General features: G+C 35.8%; 1 protein-coding gene and 1 long non-coding RNA gene across 3 annotated transcripts; both read left to right on the forward strand.

The window, feature by feature from the left end:
* Window positions 1–8,515: 8,515 nt before the first annotated feature.
* Window positions 8,516–12,182, forward strand: LOC114136012 (uncharacterized). Its single transcript, XR_003593720.1, has 3 exons — window positions 8,516–8,528; window positions 9,348–9,350; window positions 11,356–12,182. It is a non-coding gene; the product is annotated as an uncharacterized LOC114136012 (long non-coding RNA).
* A 2,350-nt stretch (window positions 12,183–14,532) lies between these two features.
* Window positions 14,533–26,141, forward strand: miip (migration and invasion inhibitory protein). Of its 2 annotated transcripts, none has more exons than XM_028003997.1 (9): window positions 14,533–14,889; window positions 15,646–15,833; window positions 17,224–17,329; window positions 18,413–18,524; window positions 18,620–18,660; window positions 18,789–18,915; window positions 21,836–21,932; window positions 23,220–23,339; window positions 24,786–26,141. In XM_028003997.1, exons 1-9 carry the CDS (start codon window positions 14,646–14,648, stop codon window positions 24,909–24,911), a joined length of 1,161 nt encoding a protein of 386 aa, XP_027859798.1. In that variant the 5' UTR covers window positions 14,533–14,645; the 3' UTR covers window positions 24,912–26,141. The 2 variants fall into 2 exon arrangements, with proteins under 2 accessions (XP_027859798.1, XP_027859797.1); XM_028003996.1 differs by having other exon boundaries at window positions 14,535–14,889; window positions 18,620–18,696.
* The last annotated feature ends 221 nt before the right edge of the window (window positions 26,142–26,362 follow it).

The raw sequence follows: 26,362 nt of genomic DNA on the forward strand, positions 1-26,362 counted from the left end.
AAGGAGCCAAAAAAACCAATCTGGACCTCAATAATTTTTTACTGAATCTTCTCAATAGATTTCCTCCCTTAGACAAATTTATTCTGCATTATATACAGTTTAATTTAGAACTGCAACTTTAAAGGCTAATTAGCGTTTCATCGTGTTCTATAGTGTATATAAAATAAGTTGGGTTCTTTACAAAGCAGCTATTTTACCTTAAAAACTGTGTTATAATATGGTCTTCACCCAAGACGATTTTCATTTCACAAAGTATCACATTTCAACACTTACCAGCGTTGACTAAAATGCCAGAGTCACATCTTTATGTCATTTCCTGGAGTGAAGAGGTAAGAAATGACGCTACTTACAAAGATCACAAAAGGTCAAGACAGAAACATGTAATCAAGCATAAAAATTGGTTAAGTCATCTCTGTCTTCTCCCTCCTGAACTATGAAGTCATCCCACAGGCACTGAGGTAATGAAACACAGCATCTGCTTATTGTTGTATTACCTACTTAAATTGCTCTCAAATTAATTTTGGGGGGCTATGAAACCATTATTTATTTAATATTTTATTTATTTTGTTTGTTTTTGAATATAAGACGACAAGTTTATAGTTTATAAGATTTAAAATGAAACTTTTTCCATATTTTCAGTTTTTTACAGCAATAAATCCACCGTTTGTTAATCCAGTCCTCATTATTAAAGCTTTAACTTAAATACAAATAAATTTAGTTTCTCTTGCTCCCTCTTCTCCTTTTTGCCATCTTGTTTTGTGCTTCCAGCTTCATAATGTTTCCGCTGCACCATTTTGTCCTGATCTTTTTCTAACTTCCAACATGTTGCTTTGCTGCCATCCAATCCTTCATGTGCTGCAGTTTCCCATCTAGATATTACTTGAGAGCAGCCAATATACTCCGTTTTAAGGGAGTCTAATTACCTTTAAGTAGAGAACCTCAACTTCAATTGTCAGAGATTTATTTGCTGTTGGGCCGTCTCTGTTCACACAGGCTATTAACGACTACGGGACTGTCTCGGTGATTAGTGGATTCGAAAAACAGGCTTGAAAGCTTTTTAATTAGGCTACTGTTGATGAATGCTACTGTATGTATTTGATGGAGAAGGCTGTGCAACTTTGCTAAAAGCAGGAGGCAGAAAACGTGAATGTCAGCTCAGAAAATATCAGAGTAGAAAGAGAAAGGTCTGGAAGTTGTTAATGAAGGATCAAAGATTATGAGTTTGCCCAGAAAGCAAGTCATAAAAATTATACCAAGACGTGAAATGAGGCTTAAAGGACCAAATTGTGACTGTGGTTATTTTCTTATATGAGAAATTTGCACTACCAAAGTATAACTACCTACACAATTATGTTAGATGTGTATGAAAGTTGTGCATAGTGTAGAGATAAAGACAGTATATTTGCACCACAGCCTTGTTTTTCAAAATTAATCAATTAAATTATTACTCTTATGGTGAAAATGCTAAATTATTTAATTTGACTGTTTTATTATAGCTGTTCCTTTAATTATGAACATCAGAACTGATTTAGTCTTTGTGTCACATTAAGACAAAGTTCAGATTTGTCTTAATTTAAAAAAAGATTATTTTTCAAAATTTCTCGGATTCTCTAATGAAATTGAAACATAAAGCTTAGATTGAAAAACAAAGCTTCTTTTTTAGTATTATTTGCTTTTTAACATTGAAGTAATGCTGCAAAAACAAAAGAAAAACTATTTTAAAGTGCCACTTAGTGCCAACTATGTTAACTATGTTATAACTAGTTGTTATAAAAATGCTGTAAATATCAAACACGACATTGAAATATGATGCCTTGAAATTGGGCCTCTGTCTCTTTAAGAAGCTTCTACTTTTTCAAACACTCTGCCTTCAACCCATCATCATACCAATAGCCACCCCAACCCCCACCCCAAAATGGCTGCCATGGGAAATCCAGAGATTTTTCAAATATGAAAGAATCAAATGTTTTTGACGATGGAATACATTATAACATAACGTAAACTCAAAAAAGTAGATTTTACATAATACCACCCCTTTAACAGAGGTGGGACGAGTATCTTAAAATTATACTCAAGTAAGAGTAGTGCTACTTCAACATATTTTTACTCACGTAAAAGTAAAACGTAACCATTCATGAAATTACGCAGGTAAGAGTAAAAAAGTATTTGAAAAAAAGTAAAATTATCAATCATTTAATATTTAAAATGTATATAATCAGACCAAAATATAAAGTTATGGGGAAGTTTTGGTATTTTAAAGACAAAAATGACAATAATTTATACAAACAACAAAAAATAATAAAATTAGACAAAAGAACATTTTTCCAAATCAGTTTATTTAACTTTTGAAACATAAACAAAACTGCAGGTGTGTGTCTGTGTCCGGTGAATTTTTTGGTTGAAACATGTTTGTTCTTCATTCAGTGGAGAATCCTGAAGTTTTACTCATGTAAGAGTGGAAATACTTCAAAATAAAATTACTCAAGTAAAAATAAAAAGTACAGTGTAGTAAAAATCCTGAAGTAAATATAATTGAGTGAATGTATTACCCAACTCCTCCTTTTAATAAACAAAATCAGCCTTTACTCAGTGTGCTATTGACTTATGTATATAAACTCTTCTTTGATGATCTGAAAGATTTAAATATACCATGAAAAGGTTTTAGCAGCTCTGTGGAGCAGAAAAAGAGAGTTTGTAATATTCAGCAGAGCCTTGAGGTTTCTTCCATCTGATTTGGGTGAGAGGCGTTTTCCCCTGCATGTTGAGCAATATTGTTGTTTGTGTTAACCTGATTTCTTTTTTATTTATGGAGGGTATCTGAAGTTGAAGTCAGCAACAGCGGAAAAACACATAAACCCATACGCTTGGACCCCAGAGGGATGTGTAAACTGTGAGTCCATTACCGCTCTCACTGTATACATGGGAGTTTATTTCACTGTCCCAGTCTGCAATTTCCAGGTTCACCTGTGACACTGCAGTGTTGGGTTTAATGCTTAGGAACGATGAAGCTGCTTACAGAAGGGAAATCTCAACGGGTTCATGAAACTGAAACCAACCAGGAATTGAACTTTCTGCAGGAGCAAAGAGGTGATGAAAAAAAGTTCAAAAACACAACTTTTCTTCTATTTAGGGGAAAAAATTATGTTGATTCTGTTTCATTTTGCTGTATGAGCCAATTTAGCATTATGAATAACTAATAATCATATTTTCAAAAGTTCTTCATTACCTATATGCTCCATTTGAACTGAATCTGCACCTCATACTGAGTGAATATTTACCTAATAATTCCTTATTTTACAAAAATAAGATGTATACTTTAATATAAAATAATATTATATAGTTTTTTGGTTCAAAAGAAGTTTTTTTTTAATACTGTGACAACTCACACCAAGTCAAACTGCGTTTATGAGGATTCGGTCTAACAATTTCATGCTGTTCCCTCATATGCAATCACATGCTCTTCTGCTTGCTGAGCTGCCAAAGACCTCAAAGCTGACCAAATAATGACTTTGCTCTTTTATTCACCCAGCCTAAATCCAACTGGGCACTTGTGGGCTCTTCTCAAACGTGGGATTTACAGTTTGGGAAGACAATGCACCTGTATGGATCGTATTTAAGAGGCTGCGGCTGCTGCTTCAGCAAAACCTGACAGTCAGCCTGCGACAACCACTGAAAGGAAAAGTGACAATATTTGCCACAGTTGGTCCTCAAAACAATGTATTTTATTTATTTGAGTAGAACTAAATATCAAACAATTCAAATTCTGTTGCAGAAAAAAAAGAGAAAAATTAGAAAAACGACTTACATAAAAGCATGCACAGCACTATTAAAATACAAAAACCTTTATCAGAAAACTGAAGTAAACAATATTATTTTATGTCCAGATTTAAAGGAGGCAACAATCTCTGTACATCTCAGGTTCTCAGGAAGTTGGTTCTAGAGCTGCATGAACGCAGGAGTTCGAGATGGTTTGCACCTGATAATTAATTTTGAGCCCGATCAAGTAAATAATCAATGAAAAATAGACCAATCAAACCAACTTTATAACAAAACGCTTTTCATAAAATCAGGTGTAACAAAGGTTAAAAACAGACATTCAACGACTAGACACACACTATTAAAAGATCCAAATGTAACCAATAAACATTACAGACTAACAAAAAGCAAAAAGGAGTATTGATATACAAAATTAATAGAACAAATAACAGCAACAAAAATAAAATAAATAAACAAGGAGGCAAACATTAAAATGGATACATTAAAACCAAAGACAAAACATAATTAAATAGTGTCACAGCAAAAACAATGAAATCAGAATATACATTTTTCTTTTAATCTTGCAGTTATTATCTAATTTGAATTATTATTTTCCTATTCTCTAACATTGCTCAATTAACTTAGCGTCACTGATATTTTGGGCAAAGTGGGAGAGGGAGAGAAAGAATAAAAAGATAAATAAATAAAAGCATATGCCAGAACAAAGAATAAAAAATAATAAAATAAAGGATAACTAAAAAATAAATACAAATTAAAAATGATCAAATAAGGTAAACAGAAAGATGAAAAAAAATAGTCATTGGTAATAAAACAACTAATAACTAAAAATAATAACTTCTCTCTTCTCTAAATCAAGTTGTACATATTAAATAGCAATGGCTCGTGAATAGAGCCTTGAGGAACCTCACATGAGATTTTTTTTCTATTCAGATCTATAATAAACACAAATTTGTCAAATAAAGTTTAAATCAATTTATCATAAACTCTTTTTTTTTCAGTCAACATAATGACCAGCTATCCCAGCACTGAACCACAGGTTGAAGAACCACACAGTCCCAGAAGCCGATTGGTTTCGTTCTGTAATGTTCCTCCATAGCTTTATATTTTACTTAGTTCAGTTTTCTAATGACATCAAGAGGCTCAGCATTTGGAAGTAGCAGCAGCAGTGATTCTGATTAAGCACAGGTGGCTGCTGAGGCCGTCCGTCTGTGTGACGTGACAGTGTTAGTTGTCCTTACACACTTTATGTCAGCTTGGTGGCGTTTAGTGAGATTCATTGTTCTCCCTCAGCCTGAAACAAAGGCACTGATTAATTGCTGTGTACCTTCTCAGCTGATTCACTGCTTGTGTGTAACAGGCCTCAGAGCAGGCACAAAGGCTATTAAGCACCCTGCCGGCATAAAAGCCCCCCAAAATGAGGTCCAAGCTAACATCGGCAAGCCTCGTGCAAGGAATCCTTCCTGGTGTCCGTCTCCATGTTGGAATTCAGCTTGTGTTAGATAAATCTCTGCTGGAGCAACATGTTGAAATACAGCTGACCAGAGCGTGACCAGGACCATCACTCTGCAGACATAACACAAGCATGGCAGTGCATGATTCCTGTGGGGATGAATTATTTGAAAAAGACATGTAAACAGCCAGTTTGAAAAGAAGGAATAAATCACTTCAGAGGCTGTGGGGATGAAAACCATTTAGAGTTTATTAGTATCTTTTTGTCTCAGTTTGCTTGGAGTGCGATGAAATAAATACTTAGCTTCACTTGATCTTTTATTTACAAAGCCTACTATTGATTTTAGCATCCAAGACACAATATTGGCAAATGTTTGTGATGTTAAACAGAGAAAAGACCCTCCACTTGTAGAAGTTCTTAAAATAAATAAATACATATTTTATTGCAGTGCCATAATTTCAAATCTAAAATCCAACTTTTCATTAAATTAAATTTATTTTTTGAGGTCTGGGTATTTTTACAATGTGGATGGGTGTCAACACAGATGCTTAAAAATGGAAATTATACACAAAAGCTTGATGATAATAATAATAATAATAATAATAATAAAAACAGGACAATAGTCATAAAACATTTATTCATAAAAACTTATGTTGTGACAAAAAGCGATACTGAAAATAAGATCAAACTTTTAGTCAACTAGCACTTTCCTTTAGGTAGTTTCATTTCTGTCTGACTTGGTCCTATTTTGATTTATGTACTAAATTAATTCATAAAATACATTCATGTACTTACTAATAGGTTTATTGTTGATTAAATGAGTGAAAACTCCAATAAGATCATTCAATTTCAAGTGAAACTTTAAAATTGTGATTTAAAAACACATCTTTATGATATATGAATCTGTTTTTCTTCCTGTACGTATAGCAGGTGTGCCAAACTCCAATCCTTTAGAGAAACCTTTAGATGCTTCCCTTCTCCAAGACAGAAAGTCAGAATATCAAGCTGATGAAGGGATTCAACCATTTGATTGTTGAATGTCTCTAAAAATTGCTTGATGGACTGATTAAGTGAAAGAATTTAGTCCTTCAAATCGATCATGGAAAACATGAGGCAGATGAGAACATAATTAAACAGCCTCATCAGTTCGTATGTTTAATGCTCCACCGTTTATAAGTACTCACCCTCGTGTACAGCTACAATGATAAGAAGTTCAATCATCCCAAACTTTACAATGAATCAGTTTCTCATTGAAAGCTGGAATGACAGCACCCCCACTACACACCAGGGTCTTTTACTCTCCTCCTGTCCTTCAGGTGGTGGCAGCTATAGGACGCCACTGTGGCGGGTCTAATCCTCCTTATCTTAATGACTTCCAGCGCTATCGCCAAAGCTGCAGGAACAATCGACCTTCTCCCTCTTTTATCAGCAAAAAACACTTCCCTCTCCAGTCCTGTCATCCACCCCCTCAAGTCAGATCCCTTTCCTTTGCCTTTCGCCCTCTGATTATCTTCATGTACTCAGTCAAAATCTTGGTGTTATTTATGTAGAGTCTCCTGCTTCCAGGAAAGTCTGGAAACCTTGTGAGGATATGGCGCTGTTGGCAAGCTTTCAAAAAGAGAGAGACAACCACACACATACCAAATACATAACCTAAATATATGCTTTACTTTGTCTTCTCATTGATAACAGCCAGTCGGTAACGGGGGAGTTTGAGCAGAGATAGCCGGAAGAAAAGGACCAAAAGTTTATATGAAGTTTTCTTCTCTAAAGGCCGCACACGGAGAGAGTTGGACCAACAAACTCCCTGGACGGCTGTTCATGACACGAAAAGAGCAAAAGTTATGTTTTAACAAGCACACACTGAAGTCAAGTCAAACTGCTGAAACCCAGAGAGCTTTGAAGTGAAATACCACCATATTTAATAAAATAAACATCAAAACTTTATTTAGTTTGTGCTTTGTCTTAGTGTAACCTAGTAGAAAAATAATTTTAATGTTTTTATTTTCCTACTTTAAAGTTAAATTGTGGTTTTGTGCTTTTCAGGAAACAGCAATTTCACACATTCAGCTTTAATATTTCATCTATTTTGAATAAGGTATTTTTTAAGTGACTTCTGCATCATATGTACTTATTATTATTTTCACACTTTATATAAACACATTGTCTCTAGAGCTGTGCATTGTAAATGCACATTGCTATATATTTAGCAATATACTGAACAATATGTGTCAGTTGTCATTTATTGAAGTATGTTTATTTATTTATTTAAAATTTTATTGTGTGCTTTGCTGGGACAAACAAATCCCCCGCCCCCCAATTGGGGATCAATAAAGTATTATCAGCTATTATTATTATGAATTATTATTATTTTTACATGTTCTTTGCTTTATCTTTATGGGCATTTGGAAAAACTTTAATAGGATCAACACTTCACTTTTGCATTTCAGGAACTCAGGATCGCTGTGATAAAGAATGCTACATAAAGCAAACAGAAGAGTGAGTCGTCTGTTTTTTTCTGAAAGATTTCTATCAAGCAATACATCATATAAAATATTATTTGGTTTTTTTTGGCCTCATTTCATTGCTCAGAAGCTAACCTGAAGTGAGGTTTTGTTTCAGAATCACATCATGTCTTTGATTGTTGGACTTTAAGCGTTAAAGGTTGCTGCTACTGAAAGTTTTGAGTGAAACTGAGAATTTTATTTAACTGCTTTCATCTTCACAAGGTTGTCATGCAATAGGATTCACTGGAGCTTTCTAAGCTTGTTTTATTTCATCCTATTACATACAGGTTTTCTCATTAGTGCCTGTTTATTGACCATACTATTTCCAATCTAACACATACCTTGTCGATGCAGAGGCCATTTTTATGTATTGTAAGCTCATTTCTAGCAAATATCTTATGCAGACTTTGAATAACTGTCATATTTGTTTGTAGTCGGGCTATGTTGGTTTTTGCTACGCTTTTCTAAAATATCCTCAATGATCATGGCTGTGCCTCTCTCATTTAATGTCCTTTTTTGTGTTTTCTTGCTTCTCTGTTGCATTATTCTCCTGGTTTTACCCTCATCATCTCAGAGGGATAATAAACTGGAACCAAAATCCTCCTCTGTATTCTTAGAGATTGTGAGCAGCTCCTCTCCATATGCTTCAGGTCTACAGCCTGTTTTCGCTAAATTGACCATCAGTCAACACCTCGCTCTGCCTGCCTTCCTGTCACTTCGACTCTCACTCTCCAGCAATCGTGATCTCCAGGACTTGACTACACGCCACTCCAGGTTTGCACATCTTATGTCCTGTGAGGTCAGCCTGATTGACTATTGCAACCATCTTCTGACCACTCACTGAGTATTTATTTTCTGTAAATTTTTTTACTTTGCCACACACAAGTCAAAAAAATAAAAAATAAAAACAGAACAAGACCCACTGCACTGAACCCCATTGAAAACCTCCTGGTTATTCCACCATTATTGATTTCTAAACTCTTTCTGGGTTAAAACATTAGTATTGTTGTTTCTAAATGAATATGAATTTTCTTTGCATTATTTGAGGTATGAAAGCACTGCATCTTTTTGGTTATTTTGACCATTTCCCATTTTCTGCAAAAATAAAATAAACTAAATTTTTTATTGTAATTTTGGAGACATGTTGTCAGTAGTTCATAGAATAAAAAAAAAATGTTCATTTTACTCAAACATACACCTAGAAAAAGTCAACCCCGAGTAGTGTGTGTAGTTCTGGGGGTATGTATAATTTTGTATATAGACAAAATTATATAGCGATAATAAAATATATAGAGAAATAAAGTCTTATCTTACCTTATTCATATATAATTTTAAGAGTGAACAACACAGTTTTAACTCCTCACAACAATTATTCCTGACCTGATTACCTCTATCTGAAGTACAATTGTTTTCAATATTCATCCTGGCTCTATTAAATCATAAATATTTTTAAACTATAGAATATTTCATTAGTTGGATGAAAATAATCAGACGTAGTTATAATTTGGATAGCTTTCTTCTAGAGCATGGAGGCAGGTTTTGTGTTTGTTTCGTAGACTTATAACAGCTTAACATTTCTTATTAATCCTGGATGAATTCATGTAACCTTTTAGAAAGTCACTTCAACTAGGCCTTTTGTCCTCAAGTGATGGCAATCTGCTTCACAGTAATACAAAATAAGACTTAAACTGCACGGAAATGAGCAGTGGACCTGACAACAGGTCAGATAATCTTTTCCTTCTGGACATAAGGAATAATATAAGCATAAATAATGAGAGTAATTTTCCCATTTTACACCATTGCATAGTAAACTGGTATTTCTTGAGCACAAAATGAGTAACTCATTGTTTTTGTTGTTGATGTGTCTGTTATCTGTGCTTAATGAACAATGAAGCGACCTGGTGTAATTGCTTGGAGCCCAGCAGTGGGGGTGTAATTAGAGAGGCAGGGAGGAGAGTATGGCTTCACGGCTGGCACCGTTTAATGATAATGGGGAGCAACGCCACAGTACCGTGGTCAGCTAATCATAGCAGACCGGTCAGGACAGATCTGCGTGCGTCCGAGTCGTGACCAGAATGCAGAGCAGCAGCTCGATGTCTCTGTCCTACACCATTCACTCTGCGGGGGATCAGGCCTCAAATTATGGCTGCAACACAGCATCACCCACATCACTGTCATTAGAGCCGTCATGGATGGACGGGTTTTGTTGTAAATAAATAAAAGCCACCCACAAGATGGGATACTACTGTCAACAGTTCAACAAGCACTCCCTGTCCTGTAAGAGTGAGAAACATAAAGTGTTGCTCCACCAACGCTGCAAATATTAGAGTGGAAGAGCTTTACTGTCAGCATAGTACACTTTACCCACTTTATTTTCTCCAGCCACTCTCCATTAACTATAAGTTATGTTGTTTTCCGTCTTTTTCTGTCCTTTTCATTGAAAGTAGCTAGTATCCCTTTCCTAGATGAAAGTGCAACCCAGCGTTAAAAACATAAGGAATAAAATGAATAGATGTTGATTTAATGTCTTCTTCTACAATAAGATTAAAAAGTATAAATAGATTTCATGTCTTATTCGACAATAAGAGTTGAAAAGTAATAAAGTTAAAAGCAAGTTAATAAATATGTTAATAAATACAGATAAAATCTTTAAAAACTGTGAAACATGCCTTTAGTGATTTCTTTTAGTGACGGATTAAACAACCAATAGCTGGCACTGTCTGATTTCACATCAGCCAATAAGGTTGATTGTCCCGCCCCTTTAACTGTGGCGCTGAGATTTTGCTCAGATTGCGTTAGATACGCTTGAGAACTCAGAGCTGACGGTAGCTTCTGCTAATGGCCTGGAAGATCTTGTCAGATTCGATGAAGAATCTTGGAAATCGGTAAGAAAGACAATGTTAAAATAGTTTCGCAAAATATATAATTCAAAATAGTAAATCCGTTTTTTATTAAATCTCAGAAAGCTTCCCTTATGAGTATTCAGAAGCCCGGGAAAATCCCCCTGTAGCGTCGTGTGACATCGGAGCATCGGTGAGCGATCGCACGCGCTTGGCAGTTGGCTCAGTAAATTCGCTGAAAATTGGCTAAAATACCTAGTAACTGATCAAACTTAATAAAAATAAAATTGTATTGTAAGATTTTGTATTACTATTATTTTTTTATGTTGTATTTTTTATGTAATTGCACTTATTTTTCTATTAGCACATGTTCTAATATTTCAACGGCGCTAATTCATGGTTCATGGTGCTGTAATGTTCTTTTCTGTTAGCATTACTCAGGAACTTTCTGTTCTGAGTGGGTCAGAGCTAATGTGAGCTTCTAATCCACATTCTGATGTTAAATATAGTGTTATAGATGTACTTCATTGGCACTTTTAGATTGAAATATATATATGTATGTATATATATATATTTATTTATTTATTTTACCACATATAAGCTAATTTCTTTAGTTTTACTGATATGTTGGTAATATTGAACTCTGATAACTGGAATATGTGTATGTTGTACATCCATGTGTCCATGTTGTATGTTGTACATGGAAAAACTTGAGAAATGATGAAAGATCTCTTTGAATTGTAGCTTGAGCTTTATTGATATTAGTATCCTGTATTTTAAGATGCTTTACTTTGGCCTTGTTCCAGGTCAGGTTTTTTTTTCTTTTGGTTATGGTGCACTTTTGGCTTGCAGTGCCCAGAGACCCCAAGATCATTCTCTCCAGAACTTGGTTGGCGAGCCCCAGCCCAGGGGACCAAGTGAACCGGTAGATGGTGACCCTACTGGTCACTACCCGTGAGACATTGAATGAACATTTGATAGACACATTGAAAAGACTGGGTTATTTATTTTATTTTTTTAAATTGTACAATTTTGGTTTATTTGTTAATGTGGATCCACAATATTCTTTATATTAAGTTCTACTCTTTCTTACAGACATCGTGTGCTCTACTCTGTTATTGCTTACACCTAGGCTCCCGTGAATTTAGAATCTTCTGATCAGGCCCAACTTTCTTTATCCTTGTGAAGTGTTGGTATTAGTCATTGAAGTAAATTAACTTACCTGCCATCTACTATCATTAAGGGTATTTGAAGTAACCTTTCTTGTGGGTTACAAAAGCACTGATGGTGCTACTTGTTGGGCATTCTCCTGTTTTTATTTGCAATAGAAACTAAAAGGTTCTCCAAACTTCCTTGTTAAGTTGTGGTTGTTTTCCCTAGCAAACATTGATAGAGCTACTTCTGGCACTAAACATGTGAATTACTTTTACTATTCCATGGGAAATGCACCTTGCTCTGTTTAACTGTTTTTCTTCCTGGTTGACAGAAATATTGGAGCTATTGACTCTGTATACTCTCTCTTTATATTTCTTTCATAGGAAGTATAACTTGTTTGGTGCTTTGCTGTGTTTCTTTCCCAGAATAAAACATTACACTGTCTTTATATACTCTCTTTGTATTGCTTTCCTCTATAAAGTACTCCCAGCTTAGTACATTTCTTTTAAATTGTGACTTCTTAGTAGAATGAATTATTTACAGAACTTATTTTCCAAAGAAAGTAGTCCTGGCTCAGTGCTTTTGTGTTTAACAGTCTTTTCTAGACAGAAGTATTGACAGAGGTATTGATGTGGTTGAATGTGGGGACCTTCTTTATTTTCCTTTCTATAAAAACACGTGGGTCAGTATTTTTGCGATAAGTTATTTCCTTTTCCCTTCTACTGCGGCCATTAACTTTCTGTACTCTCTTTGTTTTTTCTTTCCAACGTGAAATAAGTCCTTGCGCAATACGTTTGTTTAACTGTGTCTCTTTCCCAGATGAAACCATTGATAGAGATTTTGCTTCCCTTTTTTTTTTTTACTACGAAAGCATAGTTTACTGGGTTTAGCAGTACCTCGTTCCTAAATTCCTGGAGCTATTACTGCTTTTCTTCATTTTATTTCTCATGAAAGGTAATCTTGGACTGGTGCTGCTACTTTTCTGTCCTCTGAATCCCTGTATCATGTTGAGCTTTGCTTTACGTTAAAAGGCAGTTGATCCTCTCCTCTGCTCTCACATGCTTACTCCGGATGAGGAATTGCTGGAAATTGAACAACTTGGCCCAATTAGTTTGGCAATTGACAGATAACATATCAATTGGTTTCACATGATCACCTGGATCATAGTTTGGATTAAACTGGACTTTATGTATTTGGGTCTGAATCTGTTCATGCATTTGGTGTGAAATGTATAAAATGAAATTATTGAACGCTCAATCATAGAGATTCTGTGTAATTTGAACTGAAATTTGATCTTCTTGCACTATAAACTGCCTTTAAATCACGTGTGGGATTAATTGGAGCTCTATTTATACAAAAATGTTATAATTTATCTCTTCTTTGCGCATTAGTTTTTACTTTATGTCCCACAACCTCACATTTTAGTTCCCTAAATTTAAGGACATTACTCTTGTCCAAGATGTTTTAGTTCTGAACTCAAACATCTTGTATTAACTGTAGGTCTGACTCACAGACAGACAGGCTTACATATATTTATGTATTCATGTGTGCACATGATAAGATGTTTCAGATTTATGTAAAACTATGACACACAGAAAATGAAAGTCCAAAGTAGTGGATACACAATGAAACTGAAAATGTCTCTGTTTGCATTAATGGGAACTAGATGAGTGTGTGAATGAACAGTTTCTCCTGACTTGTGACTTCCCTGTTGGGGGGGGGAAAAAAGAGTATCAAACCCTGAAGTGGATTATTAGTGGTTTTCTAAGAATGTTATTGTGAAACTGTGTTTGCTGTCTGATGGAAGGCAGAGTCATAGCTGAATTTTGTTTTTCTATGTTGTAAATCTGCTTACAGTAAATCTCTAAAAATGAACAGCAGATAGATTTTTTTTTTTATCATGATCAACAAAAATTTTAACCATAACATGATGGACAGAATGAACTCTAAATGTTCTTGCATGCAAGAAGAGTTGTTGATATTATTATTAAATAGACCGCTGGTCCTTCTGGTTTTATCATTGAACCCTCTCATCCCTATATTATGGTTTCCTTGGGAGTATTTTGAGGCTCCTTCCTTTGAAGGTCCTTTGACTATCTTTTCTCAGTTACTCTTTGAATTCTAGCGTTTTTGTTACCTTATTTAGTTTTTTGTTGCCTATTATTTGTTTTGTTCTGTGAAACAAACTGATTCTAAAAAAACTAATTTAAGTTGGCAATAAATCACTTCCATTTTTCATTATTGAAAGGAGGCCTTCTGATTTGATGTTTTTTTTAAGTACTTAAATTTTCTCACACACTGATTTTAAATTTAAAAATGAATGTGTGTAAGTATCTGGTTTCAGCTGTATATATATAAATCTAGTTTTTGGTGAATGTTTACAGCTTTCAATAATACATTAAACAATGTGCACTGTTCTTAGATCTATTTGTATGAAATAGAAAACAGTTCTTTTAACTGACATTTGTAATTATTATTTAGGTTCTGACATAAATTAATAACCTTAATGTGTAAAATCAGAACAGTGTTTGAGGATTTATATCTAATGTCACTAGAAAGTTATTCAAATAAGCAAAATAAATTCCTGAAGAATAAGTATTTTGTAAACCTAACTTCAATCACTGATCATAGTTTGAATATGTTGCAGTGACTTTGCGGCGCCCTCTGTTGTTCACCAACTTCTAGTGCAGTTTCACCGAAATGTGCGCCTGTCGCTTTAAAAAAAAAAAAAAAAGGTTTTTGGCGGTTACAAAGATTTTGTGTCTCAGCCAATCAAATTGCTGTTGTCAAAGCGTTGCTATGGACGTGGTGGAGTCTGCGCGTTCAAAACACAACAACGTTGTTCACCCGTAGTTGGTTGTGTGCTTTACAAATAGCTAAAGGTGATTGTGATTTGCAGATTTTTTTTTCTAGAAAATGTCAACAGATCTAACAGACGTTCTGCGAGAGCGTAACAAATATTTGTTGGAGCAGCTAAGGGAGCAAAGAGAGAAACTAGAGCGGGTGAGCGGCTGCAGTTTGAGCCGCAAGAGGGGGAGAGAGGCCGAGGAAGAGGAGGAGGAGGAGGAATGGAGGCAATCCGAAGTTATGGTAACTCTGACGGAGGGACATCGAGGTCCTGCAAGGGCAGCCCTGGCCAAACCTTCAGTCAGATTTACTGGTAAATATCCCGTTAATATGGCCCTATTGATGCTGACTATTAGCTAAAGTTGGAATTCAGAATTACAGCCATAATTTGTTTTCCTTATTCTAAATCATTTGTATTAGCTGAGCACAGAATGACTTTTTATAGAAGATGGAAACAAACAAGCGTATGGAGACCGATTTTCTAAAGATCTGCATGCTTATGTAGCTGTTCTTGAGGTTTGAAGATTATAACGCGAAAGGCAAAATTACTAAGTTAATGTAATTTAGTGAAACACATTATATGGATTCATTACAAACAATTAAATATTAAACAAAACTTTCTGTTCACTTCAATGAAAATGCCACATTCGGGTTGTCAGAAAATTACACAAAACAAAGTTAAAGAAGGATATTTCAGTGCATAATGAAGAGGAAGACACCTGGACTGAAAGCTGTCCAGCAGATTTTCTCCAACACCTTTCACAAGGAAGGTAGCCTACAGCATTCTTGTTCCAAATCTGAAAGCTGCATGAAAAGTTTAGTGGAAGGAAAACAGTAGTTGGAGAAAATGTGCAAAAGCAGGGGAGATAACTGCAGTGTTTAGATGATTGTGAAGCAGAGTTCATTGTGACGTACTGTTGAGTGATGTTCCAGTCAACTCTTTGAATTAGGATTCAGATATTAAAATAGTGTTGTCCTGTGACATTTGTGTAGCTAAAGTAGACAAATCAGCTGGTATGTTGATGACGATTAAATATTCCTGAAGTTTTACTTCATGTCTTTTTTTCAGATACTCAAAAGACACACAAAGACTCCCATTGGAAGTCCTCCAGTTCTTTTGGGACCCCCAAACACAGCGTACCTGCTGAACCTACAACACTGTCAGACAGCCACCAAAACCCTCAGGACTATTCCACACTACCAGACCCCTGGTCACTGAGAATGCAGTTTTCCCAAATTAGGCCCAATAGGGTCAAGGTAAGCACATAAACAACAGTTCTTCCTAAATCCCAGTTGCTGCCTCACAATAGATAAATTGTTGCCACATCCAACATACGTCTCCTTATTATATGTGCTGAGTGATCTGATCATGTCTGGATATCGCTACATAAAGGTGTACAAGTACAATTTTTTTAATTTCCTGTTTAAAAGTTGTACTTGCTGGATTTTTTTTCTCAGCAAAGAAAAACAATAAAATATTGATCTGCTAATATCAACATTCTGTACAGTTTATAGATTTTTTTTCTGACATGTTGTTTATTATTAGTTGTGTTTTTTAGCTGCTGTGGTCACTGGATTATAAAATGTCTCATACAATATGCCTAACACTGTTGTATCCATTTACTTTGATGCATCGATGTTCCTGTAAACTAAAAGCTGTGTGAGCAACCCATCACTTGTTTTTCAGCATTAATGCTTAGTCACCCATTATTTTTATTTTCCTCTGTGCTATACAGTAAAACTAAGAGATACTTAAAAACATCATAAATGAAATGACAAACTATTACAAATAAAGAAACCCATCGTCGTTTCACTTCTCTCCAAATAATTTATTATTAGTTTATTTAAGGTGGACAGTTGCATGTTTGTTTCTTAGTTAATTCAGCAACTAGCACAAAATATAAGAATTGAAGAGAAAACCTAAAAAATTGTAAAAGATGTATATTTTAATGCCAAAAATTAAACTTATTTTTGTTGCAGTCTTTCATCTTCCTTAAATAGATTATTTACTGTTACTGTACAATTTACTGATCTGACTGTTCTGAATGGTATTTTAATAGTTTAGACTGTTGAGTAAACTGCTAGGAGATATGTTGCTACATATAAATAAAGAGTTTGAAATTTGACCACCACCCACCAGTTTACAGTATACTAATGATTCTTACCTTGTATTTTTTCATTCAGAGAGTTTTTTATATATATTTTCTTTTTTATTGTTATTTTTGGTAAGTTACCTGTCACTTAAAATGTGGAAGTCATTGTTGATAAATCTCACTGGAATTCCCAACTTGGGAATTTTACTTGTTGGATTTTTTTAAAAATTCAGATTTCAGTCATTCCTTGGAATTTCCAGTCTCATTGTTGTTATTGAAAATAGTTTCTATGAATTGACTGATACTTGCATTTGCCGCTGCAGTAAAAACCTTTTCATATTCATTCAAAAAAAGATCCTAAAAGTATTCATAAATATGTCATCTTACATGTTCATTGTATTGAAAAAATACAGATTTGTTTGTTTTGTTTAGTTGCTGAGTAAATACCCACCTACTAATGTACTGTATTTTACTGAAAAGGCAGATAAAATGTTGAATAATTGAATTGAAAGATGATGATCCCCAGCAATCAGCCATGTGTTTTCTTTTTACAGAAGGGGATACACAGTCGAGTCAGGTTTCAGTCAGAAGAATCTGAAAGCAAACCTGCGTCAGACAGACGTCATGTGCAGCCTTTGCTTGGATATGACTGGATAGCAGGTGTGTGCCTCATTTATTCAGTTGACATGAACACAGCACGATGTTGAAGTCTTTATTCTTCACTTGTTTATTTGCTATTTGCTTCCAAAGAGCCAGAGTCTTGGGTGATAGGTCTACAATATTTCTGAATGTCTTTTAAATGTTGTTCTTTGTGTATTTTTCAATTAAACTGACTGCATTTATCTCAGAAGTTAAACTTGGATCTGGGAACGACCTCACATCTGAGTTCAATCTAGTCTGGTTTCTTCAGTTTCGCTGAACATGCTGCAACATGTTCACAAATAGAGGTTGTACGGTACCAAGTGTTCCTCTGGTTCAAAGAGATTCAGACTGTGACAAGTGAAGACAAACTCTTGCGACATTCCTTACGTTTTAGAAACACAGCAGCCATATTAAATCTTTATTCTCTGTTTTTCTCAGATAAAATTCAAACTTTTACATTTTAATTTTCCCAGATGAATCTTTGAAATTTTGGCTTCTGAGTACAAATACAGCACACCATAAGTCTGAAGTTTGTTGAGCCACTTCTCTCTGATTTATTTATATGTCCAAAACCTCCTAAACTGAAACAGATTAACTAGTGTTTTGTCTATGACAAACCCACTATTTTGTCAAGAATTCATTTATTTAGATCTTCCGACCTGTTCAAAAACACTATTTCTTTTATTTCCTTTGGATTTCTTTTGAATTGAATGTGACGAAGCAGCCATGTGATTCCCAAGCTGCTTTCAGCTGAAGTCTTTGCTGAAATTAGAACTGAAAGATGATGCTTTTCTCAGGTCCTGTTTTAGGTCTTTGTAGGATTTTTTTCTCCTGTTTGTTAAAGAGAATGCTTCTAGATCCTTTCCTCCCTCTGTAGATAGTTTTATGCTTCATATTTCTGTAGTTTTTTCCTACTTGTTTAATATACCTAAATTGTAAAACGCATACAATACGCTGTCATGATTTGGTAAAAATGCTGGACTGAAAATGAAACCGTGGCTCTTAGGAAATCAGATGAGAGAAAAATATTAAGGGTGATCAGACACGTTTGCCTTTAATTCCTGAGTAGACAACTGACGGCTGTCTTCTTTTTCTCACAAGGAGTTCTAGATACCGAGGACTCCTTCTTAGAACGCTCTGATGAGTACTTCAATAATCTCAGCATGTTTCGATCGGTCAATGAAGACGAGTGTGTTCACTCTGGACCAGCAAAGTGAGTCTCCTCACCGCGTTGCTCACATTAGACTTTTCAAAGGATCTTTGTTGAACAGCAGCTTCTTCATTTGACACTTTCTTGGCTTATTTTAGGACTTTAGAGGGAAGCCATCTTTTCCGACCACTCCTGACAGGTGACGGCAAAGAAGCAAACATAGATACTCATCAGTGTAAGATGGATTATTTATTAGATTGGCCTCATTGTTTTGATTATCTCAATTTGTCCAACACTTCCCCCTCTTTGTGTTTTCCTTTTCCTTAGGTACATTCTCCTACCGGATCAACAGCAGGCTGTTTCCTGTCCCAATTCACTCTCAGGAATGCTGCCCAGTGTGCAAAAGACACAAATTTTCCCACCCTCACACTGTGGCTGAACCGGCTCTGATCAGGTACTGAGGATGTGACCCTTGACCATTTCATGCAGGAATGATAATAACATTCGCTTACTCCTTGTTCTTTTATTCTGTGAACTACTGACAGCATGTGTCTGACATTCCAAGCAAAGATTTAGTATTTATTTGCAGAAAATGAGAAACGGTCAAAATAATGAAAAAGATGCAGTGCTTTCAGACCTCACATAATGCAAAGAAAACAAGTTCATATTCATCTAGAAACATTAATGTTAATGTTTTGACTCAGGAAGAGTTCAGGAATTAATATTTGGTGCAATAACCAGGAGGTTCATCTTTAGTTTTTTTATCTAGAAAGTCTGGTTTGTTCGGGGAGCTGAGAATATGCAGTCGAACTCTGATTCTCCTACAAAGCTAGATCTAGGTTTGGTTGAAGTGAATTCCGTTGCGGTTCGAATCCATATGTAAATGTTAAGCAGACCGGAGACCTCTCAATAGCAGGAAGTGGACTAAAGCCCAGGGCATTCTGGGTAAATACAACCAAGGCAAACAATGACTCATAGTTTATTTTACCACCAAAAACAGAGAAATCCTACCACCACTAAAATCTGACGCCACTCCATTTTTATTTACATTTTGTAAAGAAGGAAGTTGTGCTAAGGTCTTCTTCAGAGGTTTTCATGTTGTTTCCTTCAGTGATTCTTGGTGCAGCGCCGCCACAGACGAGGAGGGGAACAGGTTTTCAAAGGGTTTGACACAGTGAAATGTGAAAATGAACAGAAGCAGCTGAAAATGTAACAAAGGTTGCAATTTTGGTCGCAAATCAAACCGAGTCTACTGGGTTATGAGGTGTGAAAACACCATAGGTTTAAAACTTTTTAGCTCTCCATCCCAGTTCTCCCTCACTCTGTGCTTTGCTCTCATTCCTTCAGATCCTTCCTACTGTTCCCTACTGAACTGTAGGTTTTACCAACATTTCCACCACAAAAATATAATCGATGACTCTAAAAAGGTCAAGTGAAAGCCGACAGTGAACTCTGTGTTATACATGCTTCATTCCAATAATTTGATAGTATAACTAACTGTTGAGCCTCTAGATAGTTGAGATTTTGCTTTCTTTTATCTTTGAGGTCTGTCAGGTGATAAATCCTTGACTTCTCCAGAGTCCTGAGCTACTTGATCATCCTAATCTCTGTCTATCCTGGACTTCCCTGATTTTCAGAGAGACTTTCATAGACAGACACTGTCTATGAAAGTGTCACCGTACTTTGATATCACCGTACTCATCTGAACTTCAATATCAGCCTCTGTTCCCCACCTGAGCATCAGGTGTTCCTGTCATCTACTGCATGTCAGTCTTACAAAATATAAAGAAACAAACTCCAACACAAACAATTGAATTAATTTGTAAAATAAATATTGTCTTTATAAAAAATTGTAAGTCACAGTATAATAATAATGACGTCCGGGGAAGTGTTTTCAAAAGCAATTTAGTACCTGGAAAGGTAAAACGATTAATCAAATTGTCCTTTCAACGTAAAATAAGTTCTTCAAAATCAGAAAAATCGTTTTTTGTTTTTTTTAAAGTTTTTAATCAGTATTACTAGTAATACCTACAGTAGGTGTGTGTCAAGACTGTAGAAGGACATGTGAAATATTGTTCAGATCTTAAATGTTTGTGTCTGATTTTTTTGCACTGTGTGATCTAAGAAATTATTTGGAGATCTTACAATGGTTGATCAGCAGGTGGCAGCTTATGGGGGCGACAAACCGGAGTCCAATGAAATGTCTTATAAACACATACTGTACCAACACATACTGTACCAGTAGCACCCACTGAAAATGAAATTGTAGTTCTCTTTTGTGACAGCTATGCATACAAGGGTTGATTCTGAAACCGCCCACAGACTGCCAAACATTTGTTACTTGCTGGAAAACATTTTCAGATGTTTGAAATATTCGGCTGCCTGGAAAGAAAACCAGACTCAGTGTTATTTTTTCATTTTTCACTGCGTTTTTTAGACCGTTCTGCTTCAAAAACCATGTTTTCATTTCCCTGAACTGCATATGTTGTTGTAAAATTTGCGGCTTTGGTAAAGTTAATCTAAAACTGTACAATAAAAATTTTATTTTAGCTTAAATAGTCTTGCCTTACATTTAATTTTGCTTACAAAATACCGATGGTACAGATTGGTTATAGTAGAATTTTGTATTGTTTGAAATAGAACTGAAAATTCTGAATCCTTCTGAGTCAGTCCCATTTTTATTCTCAGCTGGTTTCCCACTTGGTCAATGTATTCGCCTGTATTTTCTGATAGTTTTTATTAAAAGTCGTTTATATTAAGAAGATTTGGCAGCAGTAGAACAGATTTATTTCAGGACTTTTTATGTTGGGGGAAATTTCTCTTAGTTTCACAATCATATGTCATTTGTTACTGCATTGCTCAACGTCATAAAGCGGACAGCATTACGGCCTGGAATCTAGATAAAAGTATTTTCAAGATCTGGATATGAATGGGCTGGATTTAAACAGGGCATGGAGGATTTTAAAAAAATATTTTCAGACTTTTTCTTCCCATTCCTTATCTGTCTGTCTTTCTCCCTCTTGGTTTGTGGATTTAAATTGACCTCTGTTTAACACTTTGCAGTAAACTTATTTCAACCTTTTTTGTATTTACATGTTAAAAAGAAATTTAGAACACTTATAAGTTTTGGAAAAGTATTTTATTTTTACATGAAAACTGGAAAACATTTTTTTACATCTCTGTATTATCAGACTGGTTTTTTTTTCACCTAAAAATCTTGAGTTTCTACTATAATTAAAGCCATTTCATGCTGTTATTTTGGATCATATGTTTTTATGCTGTGTCAGTGTGTTTGTGTGCTTTTCAGTGTATGTATTTCTGTCGCCTGGAGATAAATCTCTACTTCCTTGTATTCTGTTTTTGTTTTTTTAAAGGGTCAGCCTTCCTCGTGCCAACATCCTGCCATCTTACAAGTACAAAGCTCATCGGCGAAGCAGCTTCGATCCTTCAGACAGTTTGGGATTACCATCAGTGAGTTGGAAACAAATAATGCTGCTTCTGTCTGAGTCTGACCTTTTTGTTTTATTCTCAATGGATCCTTCATTTGTAGTTTTCTTCAGTTTCTACTCTGCATCTGTCTCAAAAATGTTGCTTTAACCATTCAAACTTTGAATTTTTTACATTCCTTATTAGGGCTGGACAATAAGTCAATTTACATTTTATACAGCAATACACCTGATCAATATCAGTAGATAATACATTCAGAATATTCACTGAACTCCAATCTATAACCGCACAGCATTCTGGGAGATGTAGGCAGAGGAAAGGCATTATCCTCTCAAACTCTCACGGCCAACTAAACTAGGGTTGGTGGCATTAACTCACTCACTCTTTGGTTACTTAGCAACAACAGCATGGAGTGAAAACGGCACCAGTTTAACAGCATTTCAAATATTTAAAACAAAAAACTAATCAGTAATTATTTTTTATCTACTTCTCCTTCTTCTCAGGTTTGAACTGAGAACAGATTTATCTTCCAGTTTGAGATCATCTTAAATATTCACATTTTAAAACATTTTTAAAGTTGTTAATTAACATAAAAAACTCACGGAATCGGTTTATATTTGTGCCGATATTTAATTTGAAAATTTTTTTTCTTCTTTGTTTTTGTATTAAACAACCTGAACGTTCCTCATTGCCATCATTGTTCAATTTAGGCTGTTGTTCATGTTGTGCTGCAGTAAAACTTTATATCCATCAACTACAGAGAGTTGAGAGGTTTCTTGTTTGTCCTGTTGACTTCTGCAGGGTATATTTACAGTAGATATCAAGACTGTTTGTGTGAATTAATTGTAATATAAATGGCAAATTCAGATTTAATCGTTGAAAATATGTAGCACAATATGTAGCACACTTGTCATGTTGAAAAAAATTATTTTTGGTGGGTAGCGTGTTGCATAGTAGTAGAGAAGGCGACCGATATACAGAGGCTATATGTCAGAAAGTGTGTAGGTTTTCCTCTTTGCTAATTATTGTTAATAAACACCTCTAATGTCACATAAAATACTATTTTTAAAACTGTATAAAATGCTTTTGTGTTCCTGTAGTGATTAGCTGAATAGCACTATCTTATTCCTTTCTTCAAGGATGACCAATTGCTTGCTGTTCTCAACATAAAAGATGTCTCATAAGCCTTTACATAACTCATCCAGCTTCTGCTGAGGATGCAAAATAAGAGATCACTTTAAGTAAAGTAAAGAGGCCATTTGAATGTGCCTCCTTGGTCCTGCTGCCATTAATCTACTTGTCCTTGTGCAGCACTGCCTCTCAGGATGGTCAAATGCAGGTCAGAACATCCTGCCTTCGGCCAGAAGCCTTGACCTGCGGAGCAGCATTAAGACGAAGAACGCTGATGGCCCCCTGAGCCAGCAACTGGAGGTAAGACTGAGAAAGCCTGCTATTGTATTCAGCCAACAGGAAAACACCAGATCATCAGTTTGATAGTGATTAACTTCTGTCAGACCACCAGTAACTGTAGAGTCTGAGCAACATTCGTCTGCAACCTTGCGAAAGACTGAGAAAAATAAACTCATCTTTTATTTCAGTAGCTTGACTGCACACTATAATCTGTCATTAGAGTACAACTATTCAGTGGGGAAGGAAATCTAATGTTGAGGAATAATTAACGTAAATCACCAGTAGCAGAATTACATATGTTTGTCAACAACCTTTTCAAAGTGAATATATCAGAAGGATCTGTTTAATTTATTCTGTTTTTCTTGAACTTCTTGGAACTTTTAAACTAATAAATAATCTGTGGCTTCCTGTTCCACTGGGATATAAATACACTGTGACACAGAGGCCCATTTCTTTTGGCCACTGCCCACCAGGCTACACGAGGAGTCATATTTATCTTGGCATCTCACACAGTGAGCAGCATGTTAAGGGAGGTGAAAATCATGCTTCTAGAGAACTCAGCAAATAGTAGCTTCTTTGATCACCGAGTCACCTTAACAACCATCAGACACTTTGCTTTATAAAGTATGAAAACAGTTACTTCTCTCCTACCACCACAAATGTAAACATGTGGAGCTTGATTACCTGCAGTGCACTTTTATCAGATGAGGTTAATATTAGCTTTTCAGCAACTGGCACTGAGGCTGGTTTGACTTTAACAGTGGATGTCGTGTGTTGGGCATGGTGGAGGACCTGTAATGCTGTGGCTCTTGTTCTCTGAGCCCATTGCTACGTTGCAGGACATCTTGAACTCTGAAATACCAGGTGATTTTCAACAAAAACAGGAAAACTGATCCAAAACCTGTAACGTAGAAATTAGTGGTGCACCAATTTATCAGCCAGACGATTTCCTTAATTTTGGGAGACCGGTGATCGGCCAATACTTAAACATGAAGCCGATCTTATCCCCTGATATTATCTACAGCAACAAATGTCTAAAAATCAACCACTGTCCTCTTTTGCTTCCTCCTGTGAGAGAGGTTTGACTGATAGACCGGCCCACCAGTTAACATTAGTCACCCCACTATTACCAACTCAGTGTCTTTCTTGCTATATTTAGCAACATTTCAGACAAAAAATAAAATTGGTGTCAGCAAAAGTTGGAAAACAGCAGGTCAGGCTTTTTAAAGATTGATAATCAGCGATCAACCAGAAAACTGCAATTGGTGCACCTTTGATAGAAATCTTTCACCAGACAAAATCTATGTAGACACTTCTGATTTGGCCCAAAGCAAAACATAAATTGCATATTCTTCCAGTTTTAGGTCATGCAATGTGAAAGGAACAAGATTTATTCTTAGACTTTTAATTCATATTCAGTCATTGGGGTGCAAATGTGTCTCACACTATGTTTTCCCTTTTTTCCAGAAACTATCTTCATCTAGAAGAAACCAAAACCTTGAGGAGACCCCTGATGTGTATCGCTTGGCTAATTTCAACTTTCAACATTTCTCTCCAAAAAGAAACCCAAGAGCCTCTTTTTTTCCTGGCTGAAGTATCATTTCTGGATTTTAAAGGGATCAAAATCTGAGAGGCAAAACTGGCTACATTTACATTTCTAGAGCAACATTGTCTGTCTCTGCCAGACGTCCTCCATGTACTTTTGTTTGTTTGTTGTTGTTTTCAGACAGGGAACTAAACATAAAGTGCATCAGGTGTTGTAAATGCACTGGAGTATGAGTTAGCTCTAAACTTTGAGAGATAAATCCTGTCTTGCCTCACAGTTCCCCTTTTCTTTGTTCATGTGAATTAAAGCTGGAGGACATGTGACCTCCGCTTTTGTGGAAGTGAAGCAAGAGTTGCAGCACTGTGGAGACGCGCAGCATTTAACACCAGTTTTAGAACAACATAAGGAACGTTTAGCATATGTTTACGCCGTGTTTTGCAAAACTAAGGAAATCACATTGACTCACTTCCAGCCTCTTAGTGTTTGTTGCCCTCTCCAGCTGTGTCATTTGGCTGCTATGTCTTTGCAAACTTCTGCTTTTAACTTCCTTACTGTGGGACTAGAAGCCCTGAAGCTCAGCGGGGTCTATATGTATAATACAGGAGCTGCCCTTCACAGGAAACCACAACCACCTATACTTGCTGACACTTATGTGTTTTTGAGATCCCACCTCGCACGCTGTAGTTTTGTGTCTAAAAGGCCAAGGTTGTTGAACATGTTTGCGATGATGGATTGATTCACAGCGTATTTTTTGAGCGCTCTGTTTCTGATTTTAAGTGACGGAGTTTCGCTTTATAAGTCCTTGCAGCCGAACTGTAATCGTCCCATCACTGGGGGCTGAACTTCTGAGAAACAAAAGGGGAAAATTTTCAGAAAGACGCCAGAGAAATGAACTAGAATCTCATCAGTGCTAGTTGAGAGCTCCGCTGTGCTGCTGCTACTGCTGATGAAAAGGCATTTTACTCCTTTAGGAAATCTTCAGCTGCCTTCCACATGAGCAGGATCTGAACGTAGTTTCTGAATAATAAATCTTCTCTGCAATTATCTTCCCTCATTATGTATATGGAGTAATAGAAACACAGAATCACATTTTGGTATTTAAGGTTTTTACTGCTGCAGCCTAATAAGATGGTTGGAAAACAAAAGCTGCATTTTCATCCCTGAGTAACATGAGGTTTGAGTGTGTCATTTAAAAACTATCACACCCTAGTGTTAAGAATTACTCATGCGTTGTAACTAAATCAGTGCACTAATATGTGAAGACCATATTAAGACAACATTTTTGCTTCTTTGGGTCATATTTTGAACCTCGGTGTTGGTAAAAGTGACTCAAAGTAAACAAAATAACTCTCACATTGGCAAATAAGGGCTGCTTCTGTTTTACTTCACAGCCAGAGTACATCTGAACATGTGGGAGGGGGAAGTTTATTCTGAAATGTCAGCATCACAGGAACAAGCCGCTAGTCACAGGGGCAATAAGCTACTGGGCACGACATGT

Source organism: Xiphophorus couchianus, chromosome 20, assembly GCF_001444195.1.
Source record: "Xiphophorus couchianus chromosome 20, X_couchianus-1.0, whole genome shotgun sequence".
NCBI lineage: Eukaryota > Metazoa > Chordata > Actinopteri > Cyprinodontiformes > Poeciliidae > Xiphophorus > Xiphophorus couchianus.